This window comes from Ornithodoros turicata, chromosome 9 (assembly GCF_037126465.1).
Source record: "Ornithodoros turicata isolate Travis chromosome 9, ASM3712646v1, whole genome shotgun sequence".
NCBI lineage: Eukaryota > Metazoa > Arthropoda > Arachnida > Ixodida > Argasidae > Ornithodoros > Ornithodoros turicata.
In genome coordinates, this window is record NC_088209.1 from 14413355 (window position 1) to 14436894 (window position 23540).

A 23540-nucleotide genomic window follows, 5' to 3' on the forward strand; every position below is an offset into this window, starting at 1 on the left:
CTGACAGGTCACTACAGAAACGGGAAAGGAGGTGAACAGTTGACAGCAATGGAGGTGCTCGCCCAGCACGTGACATTCGGAGATCAATAGCTTCGTTTCGCGAAACTGCAGAAGAATAGCGTTTTGACATGCATGTTTAGCAGACAAATCAATACACAGTATTTACAACATTATTTCCTCAAACGTTTGGAAATGGTTTCAAGACCTCTTTAGTCGTGGCAAATTCCGCTGTACACAGATACCGCTGTACTGCAAAAATATTTGCTAGCAGTAACCCAACACGTAAATGACTAGCTGATGCTATAATTCGGTTAAGCTCAAAAATTGGGCACAGTCTGGAAAATTATGCATTATAATTATTAATAATTATGTACAGTTATTCACAAGCAGGCTCCGCAATATCTTCCTCTTCTTCAGGGTTGCCCTCTTTTTCTTTGCTCTCCTCCTCTGGGGGCGCAGCTGGTTTCTCTGAGACAGGCTTTGTTGCCTTCAGCTGCGCCGCCATATTGTCAACCTTGCGTTGGTAGAACTCGTAGACAAATTGTGCCATTTGTGTCATGTCTTCAACTATGAACGGCTCGCCCCCTGGTGGTGCATCGCTTGGGCGAGCTGAAGGGTAACCCTGAAAGAGCAGACATTTATGCCACGTCAGTGCAAGAAAAGATGCATGTTTAGGGTTTTCATGTGCGCGGTGCATAGTGCCCTGCGTTTTCGGGTTTTACGTTTCTTTTTAAATCGGGAGGTAAAAATCGGGTTCTATTCCAGGAACCGTAAAACAAAAGCATATAAGAAGAAGGGAGTCAAGTCCTGTAGATCACATAAACAAAATACAGAAACCAACACTGGAGATTTCTGATGATTTTCTGAAGATTTCACGGTTTCTGTATTTTGTTTATGTGAACCGTAAAACAGGGTAAAATCGGGTGATTTTGGGTGGAAAAGTAGATTTTGGGGTGAAACATTAAAAAAAAAGAAGCAGCCCTCGCATTTTTTATGAACACGAGATACGGAACAGCTGTGCTCAATGCCCTATTTCTGCTTAGCATTCTTCGGTGCCCATATTGGTGGCTGAATTGACACTTCGCCATGTTCATTTTTTTTTTCTTTCAGGTTTTAGCTTAAGTGGTACAAATCAGAAGGTGAAAAGAGGCTTTACCACCTAGCAATGCATCATTAAAGGAGCACGAAAGGGCTTGAAAAAAATAGGATGGGTAGAAATTCAGATTACAAGATCTGGGACAGATCAATGCAATAAATATGAGTGCAGAGCACAATCATGACGTGCGAGATAGCTTTCAATCTCGCGGCTGAGAAAGGCCGCTTCGCATCAGTCCCCTAATTGTGAAGTGCATGTCCTTCTATGTACTTTCTTTTTGCTTTTGTTTCACCACAATGGTGTGCGTATGTGTGCAGATGCGACTGGCACGGTATAATTAGAGCCTGAAGTTTTTGGGAAATATTTTTTTCTAAATTCGGAGGGTAAAAATCGGGTAAATAAACATGCTCAAATTCATGCGAATTCGGGTGGAAAAACTTCCAGTATGCTAAATTCGGGGAGAAATCGGGCCCAGTTACTCAACTAAATGTAGTGGTTTGGTACAAATGGTGATGTAACTGAATTTTTCTGCCAAACAAGTAAATTAATGCATTCCTACAGACATCCCAGTGAGGGCAATTTGCCAGGTAAAAATCGGGTTTCACCCTAAAGAGGCAACCTTCCATTCGGGGTGCAAATTCGGGGAAGAATCGGGTAAAACCCTAAAACTTCAGGCTCTACTCATACTTCATTCAAGCACTCACCTCATGCACTGCTAGCCACAGCTTCGTTGGACGTTTCAGTAAAATGCCGAAAGTCGGGGCAAGTTCAAAGCAGTCGCGGAAGAGAGCAATCCGTGCGAAGACGTAGAGCCCCAGGCGAGCGCGAGACATGGCCACTACAAGGCGACGCACGTCTCGCAGGTGACCCACGGCGCGTGTCCGCACCAGCGACAGGAGGATGTAGTCGTTCTGCTGCCCCTGATACTTGTCTACGGTTGTCACCTGGGGGGATGAAGTAGATCCGAGTTGAAACACGTACAACATTGAAAAAATGGCTAGGAAGCAAGCGAGCTGGTGAAGATGATGCATAATGTAAAAAACCCCGAGACTAGGGAACACGAAGGGACAGACACAAACACGAAGTCTCAAACACAGCTGAAAATTTTACTTCACAAAACAGAAATATATACAAACAGAAGGGAAAGGAACACCAGTTGAGCACAAAATAGAAGGTCATTTCGGGGGAACGAGCAGTCTGTTCAAGGCCGGACCGAAGATTACGGAAGGTTTGCTGACACAGTTCCCACAAGAAGTTATGAAAAGTGTCTCTCTCAACAGTCTTCTGTGTGGGTCCACTTCGGATGCCTTTACAATTGTTTCATCCCATAGAGGGAAGCAATCTGAGCATTCTTCCAAATGTTTTGCAATTTCAGAGTTTGAGGCTTTATTTTTTACTTTTAAAGAATGCTCTCTCAAACGATCATTTAAGCAACGTTTTGTCTGGCCAATATAACAGAAACCACAAGCTAAGGGGATCTGGTAAACAACGTTTGAAGAACAGGGGACAAATTTATTCCGGTGATTCTTGCAAAAAACTTCAGGTTTGGCGAAAGGCGTGAGGCGGTCAAGACGGAAGTTGTTCTTGAAAACGATGTTGATTTGAAACTTCTTCGCAACGGCTAACAAGTTGTGAGACACTTTGTGAAAGAAGGGTAAAACCACCCGTTTGGGGACTTTGAGACTTCGTGTTTGTGTCTGTCCCTTCGTGTTCCCTAGTCTCGGGGTTTTTTACATTATGCACGTACAACATGCCTACCAAGCAGTGTAACGACCCAATACGAGCACATTGGTTACGATAGACAGTGTGTGTCTGCGCATGAGAGGCCGTAAACGGAAAAGGAGTCATACTACCGGACCAATAAAGGGGGAACTTGCCAGACACGCGGCCGGCAAAAGTTCCACCGCGCCCTACATTGAACATTCGGATGGTGCAAAAATACTGGAGCGGCATGCAACACACATGACAGACGACACCATTATCCCTGTCGTCTGCTACGAAGTATCCTGTGGCTGAGGTCATTACTGGAACATACATGGTGAACCTCATACTTGTTTACCTGCTAGCTGAAGCTCAACTAATGAAGGTACGCCTTCACGAATGGGGAAAAAGGGAGCTAGAGGGATGAGCAGGTCCTCGACCTATATGCATACTGTATATTAGACCCTTCTGTTTTCATGTTTTGTGTTCTTTTCAAAATAGAAGCTAAAAATCAAGTGCTATGTTTGGAGTCACAAAACAGGATTAAGTCTGGTGATATAAAGTGAAAGAACATTTTTTTTCGATAAAAGGACAGGAGAAATAAATAAAAAGAACAAACAACGTGGCGAGAGGTAGAGGTGGGTGTGACATATTTGGCATTCACATGAGCCCGCGGTAATGGCTGCCTTTGTGCTTTGTCAAGTCTGATCCCCTGGGATTTTCTGCGTTTTACCCGAAGTGACAATGATGCAAACCGAGGGTAGGCAATAGCTTTGACCCTGAAATATTAGACACCCTCCCCTGTCATACACTATGATCTGTGGGTGCTTGCACAAGATTTTTACATCAGGAAATGTTCAAATTTTGTGGTGATGCATGCTACCAATACCTGCTATTATTTTGGGCATTTTTGGCCTATTCTGGGGTTATCTCAGCCTGTTTTGCAGGATTTTCTGGGGGCGGGGGGGGGGGGGGGTATATTGGGGGGCATGGGGAAGTGCAGGAAAAATCCCTGGTGAACTGGCAGGGTATCCGGTATTCCTTCTAACACCATACATGGAAGGAAGTGACACATGAAGTGCCTTAACATTAGCAGCTCCTCTCTACTTTTTTTTATCAACACTCTTACCACTAAATACCATTGGCTGTATTATACCTTGTGAGGTCGGCCAATCAGCGGGTTTGACTCGCAGCGTTGTCGTACCACGTCTCTGATGAGGTGTTTCTGGCCGTTGTACGTGGTCAATATGGAGATGCGTTCTGCTGGGTATCCCAAGAGACGCATGTACATGAACACTGCCACCACATATTCTGCTTCTGCGAGGTTCTGCAAGAAAATCCCTTATTCAACGTAATGTCCAGAGCCAGAAACGACACAGACACGGTCCTGCAGGCCCGTTGTCTTCCAGGACGTGCCCTCCGTTGTACTGTGCGCGTTAATTTTGTGAGCACATCATTAAGTGTGGAAACGGTTTGGTCACGCTTCATAGACATTCTTCACGGAAAACACCTTTCTGTGCGGCCTCAGCAAACAACAGTGCTCCAAAGGTACAAGGGCTGTACAAAGAGTAATCTTAAGTCTTCCTGGACCACCATTTTCACTGGTGAGAAAATTGGTGTTGGGGGGCTAAACTGTTACAGACATTGTGTCATGTAGCAAGTACACCAGCTCCCGTGGCATAGTGGTTAGGATGATCGCTTTCCACGCCGAGACTGGGAGGTGACACGGGTTCGAATCCTGTCACCGGCTGTGCTGTTTGAGGTTTTCCCTGGCTTTTCCGAAGACTTTCCAGACGAATGTCGGCACAGTTTCCTCTGAAGTCGGCCCAGGACGCATACTAATCCCCCTGTCCCCCACTCCTTCCTGCTGTCCTCTCTCCATCTGTCCACGTCTATACGCCGCTCATAGCCACAGTTGCTTCGTGGCGCTAACACGGAATTAAAAAAAATAAAAAAATGTAGCAAGTACCTTAAAGACCCACGGCAAGAACTGCCAGGAAACACGAGCCGACCGAACGCCTAACACAGCTTGATGTCAATCCCGTGAAAGGAAACTGCCTGAATTGTGAAATCAAATACACACGTGAATAACAACTGAATGCAAGCGACCGTATGAGCGATTCGTGAAAATTACTAATACATCGCAAATAAGAATATGTTTGTAGTACAGTGAAACCAGCGTATAATGATATTAACGGTGATCGTGAATTCCATCGTTATACGGGGTACATCGTTGACCTAAATAGCGCATCCTCGAAAAGTCGCGCGCCACCCCGCGTGCAGCAACAGAAAAAGAAACAGATGCTAAAGAAAACGCGAAGCTGTGCGACATCACACTGGCTTGGGAAAACAGCGACCAGAACTCGTGGAGGGAACCAGGGAACATATCAGGACAACTTCTGGCAATATTACACAGTACAATTCCGTAAGTCGGCTTCACCTAACGCCTGCTTGCTTTAGGAGAAGCTCGCTTTAGAACACTGTCGCGTGACTTGCGGGTGGAAAGCATGTGCTCTACCTTTCTGACCTCTTTCACTGACAGTATTGGAAAATGAATTTTTATTTTGGTTTATTAGTTTTATTATTGGTTTATTTTGGATTATAATAATTTTTTCCGCTACCCCATGAGATTCATATAATCGAGATTCTGCTGTATCTTTATCGAGGTTACGCGCACAGGACAGTGTCCGACATCGTTATACGAGTACTCGGAACCGCGGTCTCCATCGCTGTACACCGGTCGTTTCCCCATAGAAACAATGTATATCGTGCAGTTAAAATCATAAACCATCAGTTTTACGAGGGATATCGTTATCCACGGGTTTTACTGTACATAACCAAAGCTTAGATACTTACATAGGTGAACCAAGCACATATGTAGCACATAGTACATGGATATACAGTACATGTATGTCATATATGCATACAGACTTTTGTGTGAAGCAGCCCTCCCTTTTTGTTGTATATCCTCTCCTGTGGCATATTTGGGCTTATGAGTCCAGCCTCTGACTTATTCGAATATATTCGTTTTGGAATGTACATTATGTCGATCCAAATACTTTCTCTTCCGTCATCGTGTTTTCTTAATATAATTAATGTACTCTAACTTGTATGAAGCGAGTAATAGTAATATTTATTCAGTGTTCTTAATAACGTATTACATAACACATATTGTATTGTGTTTCTGTGTTCTTAATAATGTAGTAATTTGTGTTCTTAATGATGTACAGCATGTACTGTATTGTGTTTCAATTTTGTATTACCCATGTAACGACCATCACGGTCCTTTGGGTTTCTGAATAAAAAAAATAAAAAATACTGCATCCAATATGCGATTTAGATTTCAAACCAAATAAGACATTATTCGCGCAGGTAAAAAACGAAAAGCACATCCACGCTCGCCGGTCTCACCTGATAAAAATAAGGGTTGGGCTCCGACTCCCCAACGCCGTTGAAATCGCCGACGTCGACCAGCTGGTAATCGAAGTGGAACCCCGCGTTCGCTGTCCGGTACTCGGGCCAAACGGTCACGTGAGGCAAGTTCCCGAGGTTCCTGTACCTCCAGTTGTAGAGGTCGCATATGCTGGGCCGCGACCGACCCTGCCCGTCCAGCTCGACGGTGGGGACGCCCAGCCGGACAAAGCGAGTGAAGAGGGACTGCTCCATGTTGCTGTACTTCTGGAATGCCATGTTCTTCACCACCGGTGGGAGCTGGTGGTGGTCCCCGATCATGATCCAGCGTTTCAGCCGGTTGTGGCCGTCCCGCGGGTTCTGGAGCAGCAGCGGTATGAAGGTCTCGATCTCCAGGATCTGCGCCGACTCTTCCATGAGGATGTTGTCGTACTCGAAGCCGAGGTCGACGAGCTCGTGCCGCTTGAGTGCCGCGTGCGTACAGGTCATGGCGATCACTTTCGCCTCTTTCACGAGGAGGTAGCGCGACCGGTCGAGGCCGCTCCTCAGGAGCTCGAAGGCCCTGAACTCGTCCAGCTGCGTGAAGATGTCCTGCAGGTATCTGAAGCAGCTCTGGGCCTTCTCCATGTCGTCCTCAAAGCGTTCTCCGTGGAACAGGGGCTGAGGAGCGTTGCTGAAGAACTTGGTGAAGGGAAAGTGCTCCTGTACACTCTGCGCAGAGGAGTCTCCCGTCTTTACAGCTTCCAAGAACTTTTCCCAACGGGATATCACCTGCAACGGTGCGACGTGTGTGAACGACGTTTTTTTACCTTCTTCAGGAAGAACCACATCGATAGACCTCTCCCTGTTTGTAAACAGATGATGTCGCAGCGTTCGACAGCGCCACCGATTTGATAGAGTTGAACTAGGCTGAAAGCTAGGGACGAACAAGGTCGCGCCCGAAAGTTACGGTCTTGGGGGGATTATGATGGTCCCTGAAAGGGACGCGACCTTCAGTCATACTTTTCTTTCAATAGGGTGCAGTGAACAAGTGCCCATTCGTGGAACCCAGACATCCCCTTCCGATTTGTTTCAGTTTCAGTCTGTCTACCAATGCCATGATGGCGTTTCTCGGTTAGAGGTCTATTCGCAAGCGAATGTGAAACAGGTTAACCCTGGAAAGGATGTCCATACTTTACCTCTTTACTTTTATGCTTTATAATTATTTGTGCATGTGTTAGGTATTGGGAATTGTTGGAAGTTTCTCGTTAGATAGTGCCAACTTATTCTGGAATGCGAAATATCTTACAGCCTTATGAGTTTGCCCTGCAGTCCTAGTTGCTGCTTGTAACGTGCGCATAATCAACTATGTATATGCACTTTATTATTGGTGTTGTTTTGTATGTCACTTTTTACACTGATGTACAATAAACTGATGAAACAAGGGAAAGCGTGCCTAAAGGGTACAAGGGTACAATAAGCAGAAACTGAAGTTGCTAGTTAACTCTGCGCAACACAACCTAAGTTAGATAACTTCCAGGAAAATACCTTTTTTTTTTCTCTCTCAGAATTCACATGGTTAAAATTAGGGTGAAGTCTTATAGATAGGGACTGAAACCGTAACGGAATCAAAAACCGTTTGGAACGCAAATTATTTCAAGAACCGTAACAGGAACGCAACCACAATTCACCATCTGCAATTGACCGAAACCGTAACCTGAACCGAAAAATGTGAATTCTTGCAAGTTCATGGCGGCGTCTTGCAGCTAGCTCTGTGCATGGCCAACACCACCTAGACAGAGAAAGCTTGCTCCTTCGTCGACGTGACGTAGCAAGTAAGAGTCGCCCAATCGGGATCGTGTTTTCAACGGCCTTAGCCAATCACGAACGTGCTTTCAGCGGTCGTAGCCATGGAGACGAACCACTGTCGTCTGCGAGTAGTGATTGAACGTCCCCGCGTACTAAACGGGACAACTTTAAAATAGAGTGCAAAACGGTCCCATATCTTTCTCGAGATTGATTTTCTGGAAAGCGTGTTGCACTTTTTGTCTACAGATTCACGTCTACAGGTTCCAAGTTAGCTGCAACCCAGATAAAATGGTTAAAAAGCAAGCGAGCTGGTGGCTAAGATCCATGACGAAAAACCCGAGACTGGGAAAAAGACGAAAAACAGACGACACGACTTTGACAGACGAGACTTTGTGTTGTGTCGTCTGTTTTGCGTCTTTTTCCCAGTCTCGGGTTTTTCGTCGTGGTAGCTGCAATCATTTGCGAGTTCTTGAATTCGCAGAACGGCGAATCGCTGTAGCAGACGAATTCTGACTTTATATGTCCATGCAGCGAAGGAGGAAGAGGAGGCAATAAGCAGGCCTTCTGTATCTAGGTGGCGTTGGCATAGCTCAGAACGGCAAGAAGTATTCGCGACTCCAATGAACTGTAGGTGGAGCCCCCTACCTTCCAAAATGACGGACGGGTGCGGGTCTCCCGAGCAAAGTGAGTACGGAGACTGCTGTGTCAGCGGAATTATGTTAATCCGTTTCAGCTCTTAATGATAAGTAGGGCCTGACTTTTTAGGGTTAAACCCGTATCCGCCCGATATTTACCCCCCGAACAAAATCTGTAAAATTCGGGTTTAACCCGAATCTACCCGAAAACATCCGGGTCGCGTGGCACACTCATAAGCGTGCATTAAAATAAAGTTTGATAACATTGCTAAACATTAGTGCCATGTTAAGACAAATTTTTATTAAACAAAAAAAATCACCCGAATGCACCCGAATTCCTGACGACAGAATATGCCGTAACGGGATTTAACCCGAATACACCCGAATTTTCGAATGAAAAATATCACCCGATATTTACCCCCCGAATTTGGCCAAAAATAAAACCCGAAAAAGTCAGGCCCTAATGATAAGGTTCATGAAAAAGGAATTAATTTTGTCTGCTGGTCATCTCATACTGTGCAGTTCAACTCAGTGGAGTAGGCAAAACGTTTCCATTGTCGGAGTTTGTTTACAAGCATTGTGAGTCGAGCGAACGAAGGAGGCATTTTAGAATCCAAGAAGGCAAAGCAGTGGTTACCTAGTTGCTTAAAGGAGTACAGAGGGCCATCCAAAAAAATTTCAGATTGAGACATCTGATGAAAGTGTGTGTGTCATTATACCGAATAGCGTGCAAGGTTTTGATGTGTGCAATTTGTTTCCCAGAAAAAAAACTCACATAAACATAGCTCCGCGCCTTCACCCTTAACTCGCCACTCCAGCTATAATGAGGATGAGGAGGTATGATGCCACGTCATCGATGACGGCATAAGGAGACTCGTTCTGGTTTGCCGGTCAGTGGGGGTCAGCGCCTTGTCCCTTTGCCGCCGTAAACCTGTTTTGCCAGTTTTCCCGGAGAATTGGAGATAGAAGGAGCGACCGAAGCATTACCGAGCAAGGAAAAAGGCTTTATCAGAACCCCGAACAGCCGAGTAGCAGACGACAGCGGAGTAGCAGACAACATTTCTCTAGGCCAATCAGCGAGCGTTCTCCTTATAACGTCAGCGCGAGGTTCCAGGCAGATCACAGGCTGGTACTGCTCTTCACCACCGTGGCGCACGGTCACTTTTTGTGGCGTATTTTAAATTCAATTTCCGCGATAATTATAACTCTGTGGTGTAAATTACTTCGCATGGTGCATCTTACTGGCCTACTTAACAGTTTTATAGGAAGAAAACTGAGTGTTAAAAATGACTTCTGCGCTACTTTAAGAAGAGAGGCATTACATGTGTTACGGAATAGTAGTCTGCAAGTAATACCATTTTTGAGTTTCTCCTCTGACAGTCCCGTAGTATGTGAGCGTTGCAAGCAATCAAACGGCTACGTTGGAAGCGCAGTGTCTCTAGGAATTAGACAGTTCTTGTTGGAACTTTGAGACACAAGTAAATCATAAAAAGTTGCGATGCACAAGTTAACATTCACGTGAGCATTTGCATGAGCTCGAGAGAACAACACTTTTTTGTTTGCTGTGGTGACTACAAAACGTGCTCATACGCTCTAACCCTGACGTTTGCAAAACTCTGAAACCATGGGCGTACTCCCCCTCCCCCCGGAACTCCAGGGTCGCTCATGAAAATAGCGACTCTTTAGTCATAAGTCGTAATGATTATTCTCAGATGTCACGATAAGAACCTCTGAACACCCACACAGTGCATCTCCAGGAAAAGATACAGTAAGGGGGGGGGGGGGGGGGACTTCCACTCCTGCCCCACCTGGTCCTCGTATTTTTGCTTTTATTTTGTTATGTAAGCCAGCGTAATATATTTGTTATGAACATGTCTCCTGGCTTTTGATCTATTTTCGCTCGTAATTATCCACTGGTTTCAGATATCCACGCTACTGACCGCTTAAAAAAAAAAAAAAAAAAACAGCGTAAAAAAAAAGAAAAAGAAAGAAAGTGCAGATCAGAGCTCAAAATCATGAACCATTTCTGCACAGCCGCACAAAGAAAATATTCCCGAGAACAAGAATCTGGGCCAGACATTAAACTCACCCAGATGTGGGCACCCTCACGAGGGCGTGTGAGGGTGAGGGTTTCCTCACCCTCACCTCACGATATTTGAGGTGAGGTGAGGAAAATCTTTTTTAAAATTTTTGAGGTGAGGTGAGGAAAATCTTTTTTAAAATTTTTGAGGTGAGGTGAGGAAAAGTTTTCTCACAAAAAATTGAGGTGAGGGCGAGGCTCGTGAGGACAAACGCCCACCTCTGATACTCACCTGATACAGGTAGAAATATCCCGCGGTCTCGCAGGTGTAGCCCACGTCTCCCCCTACGCCGAGGCTCTCCTGCAGACGGCTGACCTCCTGCAGCAGTTCCAACCGTTTCCCTAGAACATAATTCACTCTCCCGTAGCGACTGAAGTCTTTCTCCGTCTCCAGGGCCTCCTCGCCGTGTCCCAAACGGAGCAGGTGACGCTCGTCTATGTCCAGCATCATGATCTTCTCGAAGAGCTGGTTGAGGGCCTGGTTGGAGTGGGTCACGATTAATATCCGCTGCTCGGGGAAGTTGTGGTAGAGGTTCGAAATGATCTGCACCGCCACGTCCGTCTTTCCCGTACCCGGCGGACCCACGATGACCGTGAGTCCCGGCTGCATCCCGGCTTTGATCGCTTCGACCTGAGTCGGGGTGAAGGGCACCGCGTTCTTCTTCGCCACCTGACTGAGGTAGGGACTCCTACTCTCGACCACGAAGGGCGTCACGTCGATTTTTTCCGTCGCCTCCTCTTCCGCATCGTCGACATCCATCTTTTTAGACTCGGCGTCTTCTCCGCGCTCGACGCCGTTAAACGTCAGCTTGAAAGGGAGAACTAACTTTGTCGGGTCGTCAACCTCGAACCTAATTTCGCTCTTGGGAAAGCTGGCCTTGAGGTGGTCGACGTTGAGGAAGGTGTCGTTGAAGTTGAGCGTGGCGATCTGATTGCTCATCTTCGAGTAGTGAGCTGCACCCGGATCGCCGTACCCAAGGATGATGTCGTGGAGCCAGTCCGGCACGACGCATTCGGTGTTCATCAAGTCCCGAATGGTCTCCAGGACGGCCTTAAAGTTGTTCTCCTTGGGCTTCCTCCGCATGAGGATGTTGAACGTCTCGTAGATGTCTTCCCCGCCCTTCACGTTTTGGTCCATGTCGAGCTTGTACTGGTTGCAGTCCAACCAGACGCGGAACGTCCGCGTTTCTCCCGGGAGCACGGGCTTCGGCTCGGGGCCTTCCTCGACGACGCGGCCGTTGCTGTCGAGCATGCCCTCGACTTCGCATCCGCGGACGTAGGTGAGGCCGACCTGCGGAATGAAGGGCTCCCTGTAGTTGTACGGAGTCCCGGGCAGGGACGACGGCCGAACGGTGACGAGGAAGCAGACGTCGTGCTTGCGCAGCGCCTCCCATTCGGCCCTGATCTCCCTCCTGACGTTGAGGTTCAGCGTGATATCCGCGCGCACCTTCGACGGCTGCTTCTCGCCGATGTTGGGCTTTCCGACCTCGACGACGGCGAAGTTGACGATGGGCTGCGCCATCCTCGCCCACCCGCCAAACATGACGCCTCCTTCCTCCGTCTTCCACGGCTTGAGGCGGCTCACGCAGTCCTCTATGTCCTGGCGGATCTCGTAGGTTGACTCCAGGCGGAAGAGGTGGAAGTTGCGCAGCAGGTAATCGTGCAGGGTGAGGAACTGCAGGTTGAGCTTCGGCAGCGCCAGGCAACCTTCGCCCGAGAAGTACTCGGAAGGAACGACGTTCTCGTCCCAGACGACGGTTTCGGTCGGGTAGAGCGGCATCTCGTTGAGGCTGTCGAGTTGGGACTGCCGTTTTTCGTGTTGAGAGATGAGCAGCTCCTGCAGAAACTCGTGGTCATATGTAGACTTTTCGTCCGACTTTTTCAGCGGAGCCACCAGGAACAGGGACGCGGCTATTCGGTGCAATTCTTCCGTCTTCAGCGATCCGAAATGGTTGAGCAACTTTTCGCGCGTGTCCACGCTCGCTACGTTGGAGAGAGCGAACGGACGAAGATTTGGAAAGCTCTTGAAAGCTGCCTTTTGGAGGGCAGTAATACTGTCGTAGTGTATCTGCATCATGTCGTGGTCCGAGAGTTCTTCGCCCGTTTGGTCGTTGATCTCGAACCTGGAATAGAATTTGAGCCGGTCGAGTAGCTGACTAAACAGCCGACCCTCGGGCCTGTCAGCGAGGGAGGACAGACGACACTTAACCACCAGGTGGGAGTCGTCCAAGACGGTGTTGAAAAAACGCCTCGTAGGGAGCAATGCCTCGAGGTCGATCATCAACTCGAGGAACCTTTCACAGTAATGTACAGTTTCCATTGCGGCTTTGTCGAGTTCCGGAACACTGTGTTTACTTGGCACAGAATCCAAGTGCTTGAAAAAGTGTTTGATGAGCTGTGACAGGAATTCCCGTTCGTACGTAATCTTATTAAAGGCATCTTCGTCTAATTTCTTGTCATTTTTCTCTATGTGCGCCCAGAACTTTTTAAGTTTCGGGAAACGTTTGAACTCATGCTCTCTGCGCTCTAGCAATAGGGTTCTCCAGATTGAAAGCGACACCAGCCTCTGAATTTGTTGTCTTATCAGGCTGACTTCCATGCTGTTGAAGCAGTGAATAAAAAACACGATAAGAGCAGTTTTCTCACGCAACGAGAAGCGAAAGCTGTCATCCAGGGCGCTCTCCATGACTTTTCTGAAGAAACCTGGAAAATGTGCGGGGGCACTAATGAAGGTCTGCCACGCCGGAACGCGTTCACGAAACTTTTCATTCACCATCACAACCAGTGACATCAAGTGTTCGGCGGATGAGGTGTCGGGGTCATAGTTCGGCCACAGGTAGTTTTCCAAGTACTGACTGAACTCCAGGAGCATCACTTTCTTGATGGAAAAGCCGGATCCGGCAATTTCTTTCTGGTAGACATTGACAACCACCTCGGAATCGTACTTTAGCCATGATGATCTGTTGTGAGGAACCCAATAATCCTCAGCAAGCTGAGTAATTGTTTCCGAGCGTGCGGCAAACGACGAATCGTCCGCCACCTGCGCCATGTTTGCGCTATCATATAAAGCGTGAAATGTGAAGCATAATAAAGATGTGGACACCGTATCCAAGTTTTAGATCTTCACAGTTAAACGTTGTTTTTAGTACCCCCTTACAGTGTATTTGTATAACTTAGTAAAATACGAAATAAAAATATTTTGTACCATGAAACTTGTGAATACAATTTCACAGTTTCAAGCTCTAAAGCCAATTAGCCAAGGCGAGCCAAAATGCCATGACCACGAAATCCACGGAAAGCCAACTAGTTTCAGTGGTTTTTAGCGGTCGTTCCAGTCGTGCCAGTCATTCACCGCTGTAGAAGACATAATCTTGCTGTCGTACAAGCAGCTTGAATATGGTTGAATTTCCAGGTTTCCGATTCGTGATAGGGCTTCTCAAAGGTCCTAGACTATACAGAATTCACAAAGCAGGCGACAGAGAGGTAAGTTTCCGAGAAGGACTCGTATCACGATATTCGTGCGAGTGATCGACGTTCACGTTTCTAAAACAAACCAAATGATATTTTACACGGCATCTTTGCTTCTTTCCAACTGCAACGTTTTAAGATGTTCAGAGGTAATCTTGTGCGGTGCTCCCCCGATTACGTGAACGCGTCATGATTGTTCCGCGTTGCAACTTTGTGTAAATGTTTTGACGTTGACGGCCGACAGCAATCTTTTCTATGCTCCCATATTACAACACGGACTTTTGTGCCGACAGGGTGGGTGCTCGCTTTTGCGTAAATAAAAACACACTTTCCTGTTCCCCGGCCGTGACCTTGCTGCAGCTGTGCAGGAAAAAAAGTTAATTATCGGTGACGCGGGCCTTTCATTGCCACCAGGGCACGTTTTTGACGGACGAATTCTATCACTGACATGTATGATGCGCACGTTATGTGCAGCGGCACGTACTTGAGTGTGGCTGACAACTCTTACCCCCTACAAAGAAGAAGTATGCTATCAGCGCTGTTGCACTTTTCACGGAAACGAGACGGTCGCTCTTTCGTTTCGCCACTCAGGGGAGCCGAGCCGATGTCGGTTTCGTTCCTTATTGCAACATTCATTGTGTCACGATCTCTTTATGCGGCTATAAAACGTTAACTGCTCCGTTTTTCGGGGATGAAGGTACTTTGATGCTGTACCTGTAAATACTAATACCAGAGATGGACAGCAACTGTTTCTTTAATTCACCTGTATCTACTGTCTACTACTAACTACTGCTACTGGTAAAAGTACTAGGGTGCAGACGAGCTGGTACATTCTAAAACGAATAAAAATCTGAAACAAAGAGCAAAAAGGAACAAACACAACACCATCTCAAATGCAGCAAACCTGACACAAACCCCTGCCCTCCTAGTAACCTCCTATTGGGTGGAAAGGGGTTAAACCGAGGCAATGCTAGCACGTTCGAGAACGTGTTGTGAGTGTTCCTTTTCGCTCATTGTCTCAGGTTTTTCGTCGTTTTGCTTCATGATATTGTAGTTTTGGACTTGTTTAAGTACATCATAGCAGAGGTAGTTAATTAACGAAACTAGCTACCTATCTTTAGTGTACAATGCGTGCAATGCAGCGCATCTATATTCATAACCAGTCTCATCTTTTTGCACTTCATTACTTTTTTTTATTTTGTCTTCCATGCACATAAAAACAATGTCAAGAGCGGCAAAATTTCCTTGGAATCTTGTCTCTGCCATAAACCAAGATTTTCTCGCGCTGCTCTTCGTAACCGGCTATTTATTTGGCTCTCTACTTTACTCTCACGATTCTTTCTATGTACCAAAAATGATTTGCATAATTGCGTACCATCTGCTTAGAAGTGTGCATTTAAAGCCAAAAATATCACCAGTGCAGCCGACACTACTCTGTACTTCTTTTATTGCCATACTTCTGCACACCATAATTAGCCGCTGTATAACAATCTGCGACTATATTGCGTACATTCACTCGCATTAGCGGTCTGTGCAAGCGCCATGCTAACCCGAATTTTGTAACTTTCTGAATATGCAACCCATGGCAATTGCCATTGGATATGACCGCTGGGGTCTGGGTGTTCATCCCCCCCCCCAAATGGTACCTTTGGTAGTGCGTTTGGGAGAGGGAAACGAGAGAGGCATACTCCTCTCCCATGCCGAGTCCCCATACATAGGGCACCTCCCCAAATATTTTTCTGGCTCTGCCGCCACATGTGACAAACATGCAGGATACGTGATAAGAGTTAAAAGCGCTAAAAGGCAGAAGGACAACAAGTGAGACAAACAGGGCGCTGTCTCTTCTAGAAGCAAGATACAATTATGGTTCAGGACACACTGCACTACATGCTCCCAATGAATGGCCCTTAGCACTAATGAGTGGGCAAGTGCAGCTGAAGTGAAATCAGTGTAACAGTGGGCACTCTAACTTATTTCCAAGATTCTGATTGTACGCTGTCTATCAGAGCGTTGAACCGAAAACCGGAATTAAACGTAATTTTTAGCTGGTACTGAACCGGAACTGAACATTAATTACTAGCGCCATCTTGGAGCTGAACCGGGACTGAACCGATATAAAACTTCAGTTACCTGTTCTGGATACCGGTTCGGGTTGGTATGCGGTTGGGGGTTGGAGCAGTCTGCCTGCCCAGATTGGGGAAGGAATGAAAGAGAGTCCTGTTGGTCGAAAAAACTGAAATGAATTCATAAAAACGTAAATAAGAGATCTTGTATCATTTTTAGTGGCTACCTATAATTTCGTTCCATATTAGAACCTCTAACCGGCTTGCAGCCTCTGAAACGGTTGAACGAACCGATAATGGCCGTACCCGGAACAAACCGAAAAACTTTTCGGTTCGAGGCTCTGCTCTCAATCGACAGATATAGGGCCCAATATTCGGTCTCTTCCAACCCGTTTCGGATGTCCATGGAAGCAGTGTCTTTTTGACTCTGTGTGGATGTCTCATGTGTATCGGGTGGGGTGCGGGTATGGTCGGGATGGGGTATGTCAGGCACAATGTGGCCCTGATGAGGTTCCTAGTGGCCTTCCTTGCCTTCTGCCTAGAGCTCTTCCCCAGTGTCAGTGAGCCGCAGCGAGGGCCTTGGAGCAAGCTGAAGGCAAAGACGAAAAGTAGGAAGTAGTTATAGCTAATAGTTGTTAGCTGCTAGTCTAGTTAACTACCCATGACATAGTAATATTAAGTGTTGCTAGATGGTATATTACTGTTTGTTGTAGTAGGGGGTGTGGGGTGCAGGTGGGTAAAAATCCGGTTACATGTTCAGAGCTGTAAAACGGGCAACATCGTGTAGTATCGTGCGAAAGCACAGAAGGGAAAGGAAAAAATTTGAAAATTCACACGTGAAGTGCAAAGAGGCAAAGCTGAGTGCAAATACTTGGTGTTCACCAGAACCTGTATAAGTGCCAGCAGTTCGCACATTAGGTTCTAAGGTGCCTACTGGGTTTCACCAAAAGTGTCCATGATGTGAATTGGGTGTTAGAAACAGGTTTTACCATGTTCAGCTTCAAAATGTGAGGCTGTGTACCAGTGGTTTATCCAGAATTGCATGAACAGCGGTGGACGAGGTGGGAGTAGAACACTGCATGGGCTCGGGCTTACCCGAAAGCCCAAGCCAGGTAAAGCCTTCTCTTTGCGGGCCTGGGCGTGGCTCGGGTTGGACCATTATGGGCACGGGCCTGTACATTACCATGCCTAGGTCGGACTTGAGCCTGTGTTACCCCACTGTTAGTTATGCACGGCAACTTTCACAGCCCGCTACACTGGGACGGGTATCCTATAAATTTCTCTGGCTGGGCCTGGGCAAGGAAACCTAGAAATTCTTTGGATCAGGTATGGAGCCGTCGAGCCGCGCACGGGCGGGTAAATCAAAGGAAGGCTGGATTCTGGCCGGGCTTGGGCCTAAGAATGCGGCCCGTGCCGTGCTCTAAGGAGGGGTCAATATTATCATTATCATTTACATTGCCACAGCTTTGCACATCATTGCACATGCCGCCACGTCGGTGACATGCAGGGAAGAAAGGCAACGGGTGTAGGGGGAGGGGGGGGGGGGGTTCTGGATAAATCACTGCTCTTTACTACATCTAGGGAGGTCTCTGAGGGTTGTGCACTAATACCTGTCATTCCTTTCAGGGTCGGTTGTACGAACCCAACAGCGTAGAGGGCTACAGTGATAACTTAATTCGTTCTGTAAGTCTTGCCGTAAGTGTTGTCGGTACACCTGCATTGCCTCATTGCTTGGTGTGCTGTTTGAGCTCCTTGAGAGATTTCTAAGCTATTCCTATCTTCTTATGACCTGTCTGCATGCACTAGCATTGTGTGACAACAAGTGCTCTGAGGTACTGTGTTTGTCTGTCCTCACAGATCTGGAGAACTTGTTCTGTTTATTTGATACTGTTTATTATTTTATTACTAGTCATCTTGTACTGTTTATTTGATACTAATGAGCTCACTCGTGTTTGCATGCATTGTTGCGCAAGTCAAAGGGACTGTGCGGTGAAATAAGAGTACAAGTTTTAATGACCAGAGTTCTTATACGGTCTCATGGACAATTCACCCGTGTGATGACACACACGAAGCATCAGCTCTCACATCTCAATTTTTTTCTTACTATTCAATTTCTAAGGTTGATGTTTTGTTGATCCCAGTGCTTTGGGACACCCTCTGATAAGAGAAGTAGAGTGTGATAGTCTTAGACGAGTTCAGAAACTCCCAGTGCTCTTTGCGCACGCATTGCACCCTGGGTGCTTGGTGAGCTGGAGAGCGAAGAATAACCCTTCACATTTCGCTTTCGCTGACCTTGACACGTCGTGGACAACGGACCGGTAGGGGAGAAATATCGGAACAGTTTGGAGGTAAACCGTTTCTTTCGTATTAGTAAACTCCCACAGTTCAAAGCGACGCTCAGCGCTCTGGGATTTTGTGAACTCGTCTATTGGCTCACAAGTACCATGTGATACTGAAGTACTATGTGATGCATTTGGAACAGATTACACATTTCTATTAATTTCAATTGGTTTTTAAGTTTGGTTCAAAATTTTGTAGCCTGCAGGGAGCACCTGCGACCTCCTTCCATTTGCCCCTCATTTTGCACCGTCTGCTCCCACTGCTGTGTACCCTGCATGATTAGAGTGACGGTGAAAGTTGCTTTTCTGTCGCTGTTGTGGGCAAGACATAACTTCCAGCCGATTCTCGTGGATTCCAGACATTTAGTGCGACAATTAGTGTTCCAGGATGCATCAGATGTGCATCTTCGGGCGTCCTGTTTCAACAAAAAAGTGTTTTGAAAATATGTTACCTTTGTTTAATGATAAACAAATCAAATAATGCTTCTGTTTCAGGGGAAAATATAGCCATATAGTTCTTCTTAAACGTAATTTACTTAACACGTCATTTGCGGACTAAAAGACATGCATTAATTCTTGAGTCTGAATTATTCCCATAAAACTAAGCAACGATCAATAGAAAAACCAGGTTACTTTTAAACTTGCAACGTAACAGTTTCTGTCTAAGCTCTTCCAGTCCAGAACAATGTAAACAAACAAACAAACATGAAAACACCTGTCGGCCAATCTCGACGGACGTCGCAGGCACCAATTTGAAAAAGAAACAAACAAGCGTGGCTGGTGGATTCGAGAGATTCGATTCGCCTTTTTAAGGACAGTGGGATTCGGATTTGCGAATCTCGAATCCCTGCCAAGGATGCGCGGATTCAGTTGGCACATCCTTACTCAGAAGTATCTGAGGTGCAAACTTTAAGAAAATAGGTCTTTTGTAGGTTTATCATCCACTTTACAGTCCCTCTAGGAATCCGGAATTCTGAAGTTAACGTGACATGCACATGGAGATGCCTTCCAAGAAGGAAACGTCAAAAAAGTTTAGCAAAATTTTTGGTTGCGCATATTTCGGGCACCCACGAATCCGATCACACCTTTGGTTCAACTCCGTGTTTTTGCCCGGACACCACCTTTAAGTAGGTTGGTGTAAACAAGATCAGAGCGCGTTGTTAAGGAGAAAGATGAGGAAGGAAGGGGGAAGACAACCTGTTTGTACACGTTGCTCTGTCTTCCATATTTATGTGCTTTCCTCAAACTCGAGGAAATATTCGTCTTTACATATGTGTGTGCATGCTAAGCCTACGTACATTACATCAGGCCTGAAAGCTTGGAATTAAAAGCTGTGCCACACCTAGTTCGCTTACCTGTCACGTTGGTGACATGGCCCAAAAGGCCATTAGGCAGAGCACTATCCACTATGGGAAATACCTCCACCCTGGCCAACAGCAGCTTCTCCTCAAAGTGGTTTCAAACGTTGTGTACACCACGCATGTTTAATTCATTGCTGCTGTGCCTTTGTATAAATGTCATTTGTGCTGATATTTTAGGAAGAATGCTAATAGAAGTAGGTTAAATGCACTACGCGTTCTGTTACCGCAAATCGTCAGAATGAGAGGTTGCTACGCGTCGTCGTCACACTTCTCCCATTATGTGCTCGTACGAATATTCACATATGTTCCAGCTGTTACTCGTGTGAATTCTTAAAAATGGCATAAATGCACGGCCGTAAATGCATACTGTCATTAACTTCCTGCCAGACGGTCAGCAATAAGGCCTTTGCGACAAAACTGAGGTAGAAGGGCAACGGCGTTCCCGCAAGACAGTCTACGGCATTCCATCGAAACTGCCCAAGCCTCGTTACCAAGCACACCATAAACAGGATTTAGCGCATTTAATTCAATTCAAAATAAAATGCTTTTTACCCGACGTAATATTGTCATCTTTTTTTTTTTTTTTTCGTGTTTTTCTGGCGTTTTTGCACTTTGCTTCGCTTTTTATACCATCTGTACAAGTGCTACGTTTGTAATTACACCCTCAAACCACTGCACGTGGCATCGCACTGTGTCGTCTGCAAAAAGTCAGACGCCACTCAAAAAAATATCTGAAGCACTTAAAAGCAAATATAGTTTGCTGTCGTATTTTGAAAATACCAAGAAAACGTTGTTTTCGTGTACTTTCAGTAAGAAAAAGCGTGATTTTGCTACATTACATTCAACGTTCACAGACTCGTTTATCGACGTGGACATCCTCGGCAAAATGCCTTCACGGATACCGTCTGGCAGCACCCCAGAGCTTAGGGGTGTATGTAACTTTAAGGGCCGTATATGTGCCCGTAAGAGGTATTGCATCCAACAGCATCACCACCGTTCGGAGCCATGTGGTGCTGTTGTGTGGTACACAAGTAAACTAAGTTCTTTACATTGTGAAGTTTTCAGGCCTGGTGTAATGCATGTAAGCCCGTGACAAAGACGTGTGAGTGTCATCCATGTTGCATCGCTTAGCAGTATCTTTTTTTCCGAGCATTGACATGTGGACAAACTCAGTTGTCCCAGTGACAAACAATTTTCTTGAATTTACAGCTAGCCGTAGCATGGTCAATTGGAATGTATGCTTCACCTATCATTATAACTACATTATATCGAAGGGGTAAGTGAAATTACTCTGTGAAATTCAGTGCGATAAATATGAAGTACCGATGCACTTAACACTGCTTTGCACCAGGGAACAGTAATGGTAACTGAAACACAAACTACATATATATGTTACTGAAATTGTAGATGGTAATGATAACGTCAGTGCATACCACATTCATCCATTACCAGAACCGAAAATGATCGTGCGGTATTGAATTCGGGTAATGGCTATCCCTGTTGTGCGATGATACGAGTGACTTTTCATTTTATTTTTGTATTTTGTTGACTCCGTGCCCTGTAATATATGCCCTAAATGCTACACAAGAACATGGAAAGTGCAATATTGGATCTCGAGGCTGCATCTGTCGCTTACTTGTCACAGCCATCATAACTCATGATGTCAACGCGTGTGAGCTCCACCACAGATTGCACGACATAGCACGAAGGCACAAGGCCGGGATATATATATATATATATATTTTCATTTCACTGTTGCTATGACATTATTACTTACTACTGAGAGAAGTCCGCCTATGAACGAAACATTGGAAGGAGACCTGGACATACCCATCTTGAATTGAGGGACTCCAGTTTGAGGTGAACACTCAAAGGAATGAAGACTTGTTTCTGCGGAATTGCTTTCGAACCCTGCTGAATGTAGACATCCCACAGATGCAAAATGTAATGTGTACGTGTGACGCGGATGCAGCATTTTGGGCAAAATGCGATGCAGATAGAGCTGAACAAAGTGTTCTCCCATAGCTCCGTAACAGCCATTCTATTGCCGTTCTAATGCCGTTCTATTCAACAATATGCCCATTACCCTTCCCTGCTTTACACAATACAATATGCATGCACACATACACATTATACCAACTTCCAATGTATGCGCGCAAAATATCGGAATTTTGAAGGTCAATGAATGTCACTGTTTTGAAGACAATATCGACATGGTGTTTCAAGCAACCGAGCTTTATAGAAAAGCTAGTGTTTCACATGCAAATAAAACTGGCTGCATAGTGCTGGTAACAGTCTTGTGCAAGTAAGAGTTTTTTTGTTTTGTTTTTTTGTATTGGCCTCAATCGATTTAATTGAAGCTGTGCTCTAACTCTGAATATCGATATCGGTGCCCTACTGTTAATAGAAAAATTGTCGAGCACATTCAGAGACACCAGATTCAGTTCTTTCTGACCAGTTACTTTTAACGTGGTTCTTTTTTTCCAGGCTCTGAAATTTTTAGAAACAGTTTTTTTATGCTTTGTCCAAGTTACATGAATCATGCGGTCCACTGATATTTCAGTGATAGTTATCTATGCATAAATCGATAAAATTATATATATATATGTAAATATCTATTGCACTGATGCACACATAGATAAATTATCAATATTTTTAGAACATTGATAACACTGTGAAAACTGCAAAGAACATTGATATGCACATCGATGTCCGTCCGTTCCTCCTATGTAGCCCCACAGCTTTACAATGATTTTGCAGGTTATGTGACATATGAAGGTCTGATCACGCAAGCAAGATTAGCTGGAGTTGTATGCACAGTGTTAGTTGGAACTTTTATCATTAGAGGTGAGCCAACACAACGCACATCTCACCAGCCAGATGCGAGAGTTGTTGCTTGTAACTCTCGCCGTCATTTCAGGTGTCGGTCGAATGGTGAACGGAGACTACATTCCATTTCTGCGAGCTCTCCACAATGCACAAGAGAACCTCAACAAAAGTACAAAGGTGGTTACGTTCGGATGTTAAGAGAATAGTGTTCGCACACCTGCAATTGCCACAGAAAAACGCCGTCTGTCTGCAGAGCTTCTGAATGGTGTAAAAGTGGTTAAATTTTGCGGGCCCAGTAATTAGGGAATTTTGTGAGGAACTAGTATAAGGGAATTATCTGCGGAACGTTAAATTTGCCGATAAAATGGTTAAAAAGCAAGCGAGCTGGTGGCTAAGATCCATGACGAAAACCCGAGACTGGGAAAAAGACGAAAAACAGACGACACAACACAAAGTCTCAATGAGTGCCATTTTGTGCCATTTTGAGACTTCGTGTTGTGTCGTCTGTTTTTCGTCTTTTTCCCAGTCTCGGGTTTTCGTCATGGTGAAATTTGCAGCATCGCAGTGCGTTGACCCACGAGGCGTTTTTAGGGGGTCCCCCCTCCCACCTTGACCTCCCGGGAAGAAGTTAACAAAAGGTATAAATAATAAATGGATAATAATAAATAGTAAAATAAATAAATAATGGATAATAGTAAAACAAATAAATAATTTATGGGGGAAAAAAAACTGCAGTGTGTTCTGCAGGAAAAACTGCAGAATCTAGCAT

The 23540-nt window shown here is 45.6% G+C and overlaps 2 protein-coding genes across 6 annotated transcripts in view; one reads left to right on the top strand and one right to left on the bottom strand.

The window, feature by feature from the left end:
• Positions 1-336: 336 nt before the first annotated feature.
• Positions 337-13674, bottom strand: LOC135368165 (RNA helicase aquarius-like). Its single transcript, XM_064601284.1, has 5 exons — positions 10944-13674; positions 6209-6979; positions 3954-4124; positions 1801-2040; positions 337-622 (listed from the first exon to the last, which is right to left on the bottom strand). The coding sequence occupies exons 1-5, from the start codon at positions 13581-13583 to the stop codon at positions 377-379; spliced, it is 4068 nt and encodes a 1355-aa protein (XP_064457354.1). The 5' UTR covers positions 13584-13674; the 3' UTR covers positions 337-376.
• A 325-nt stretch (positions 13675-13999) lies between these two features.
• Positions 14000-23540, top strand: part of LOC135368168 (phosphatidylserine lipase ABHD16A-like) — a 37468-nt gene continuing 27927 nt past the window's right edge. For 4 of the 5 annotated variants that reach the window (XM_064601288.1, XM_064601290.1, XM_064601291.1 and 1 more), the window contains exons 1-5: positions 14000-14194; positions 17869-17937; positions 21152-21218; positions 22703-22789; positions 22863-22948. In XM_064601288.1, coding sequence (XP_064457358.1) covers positions 14108-14194; positions 17869-17937; positions 21152-21218; positions 22703-22789; positions 22863-22948 — 396 coding nt within the window. In that variant the 5' untranslated portion in view covers positions 14000-14107. The remainder of the gene's footprint in view (positions 14195-17868; positions 17938-21151; positions 21219-22702; positions 22790-22862; positions 22949-23540) is intronic. The other variant, XM_064601289.1, reaches the window with a different exon arrangement.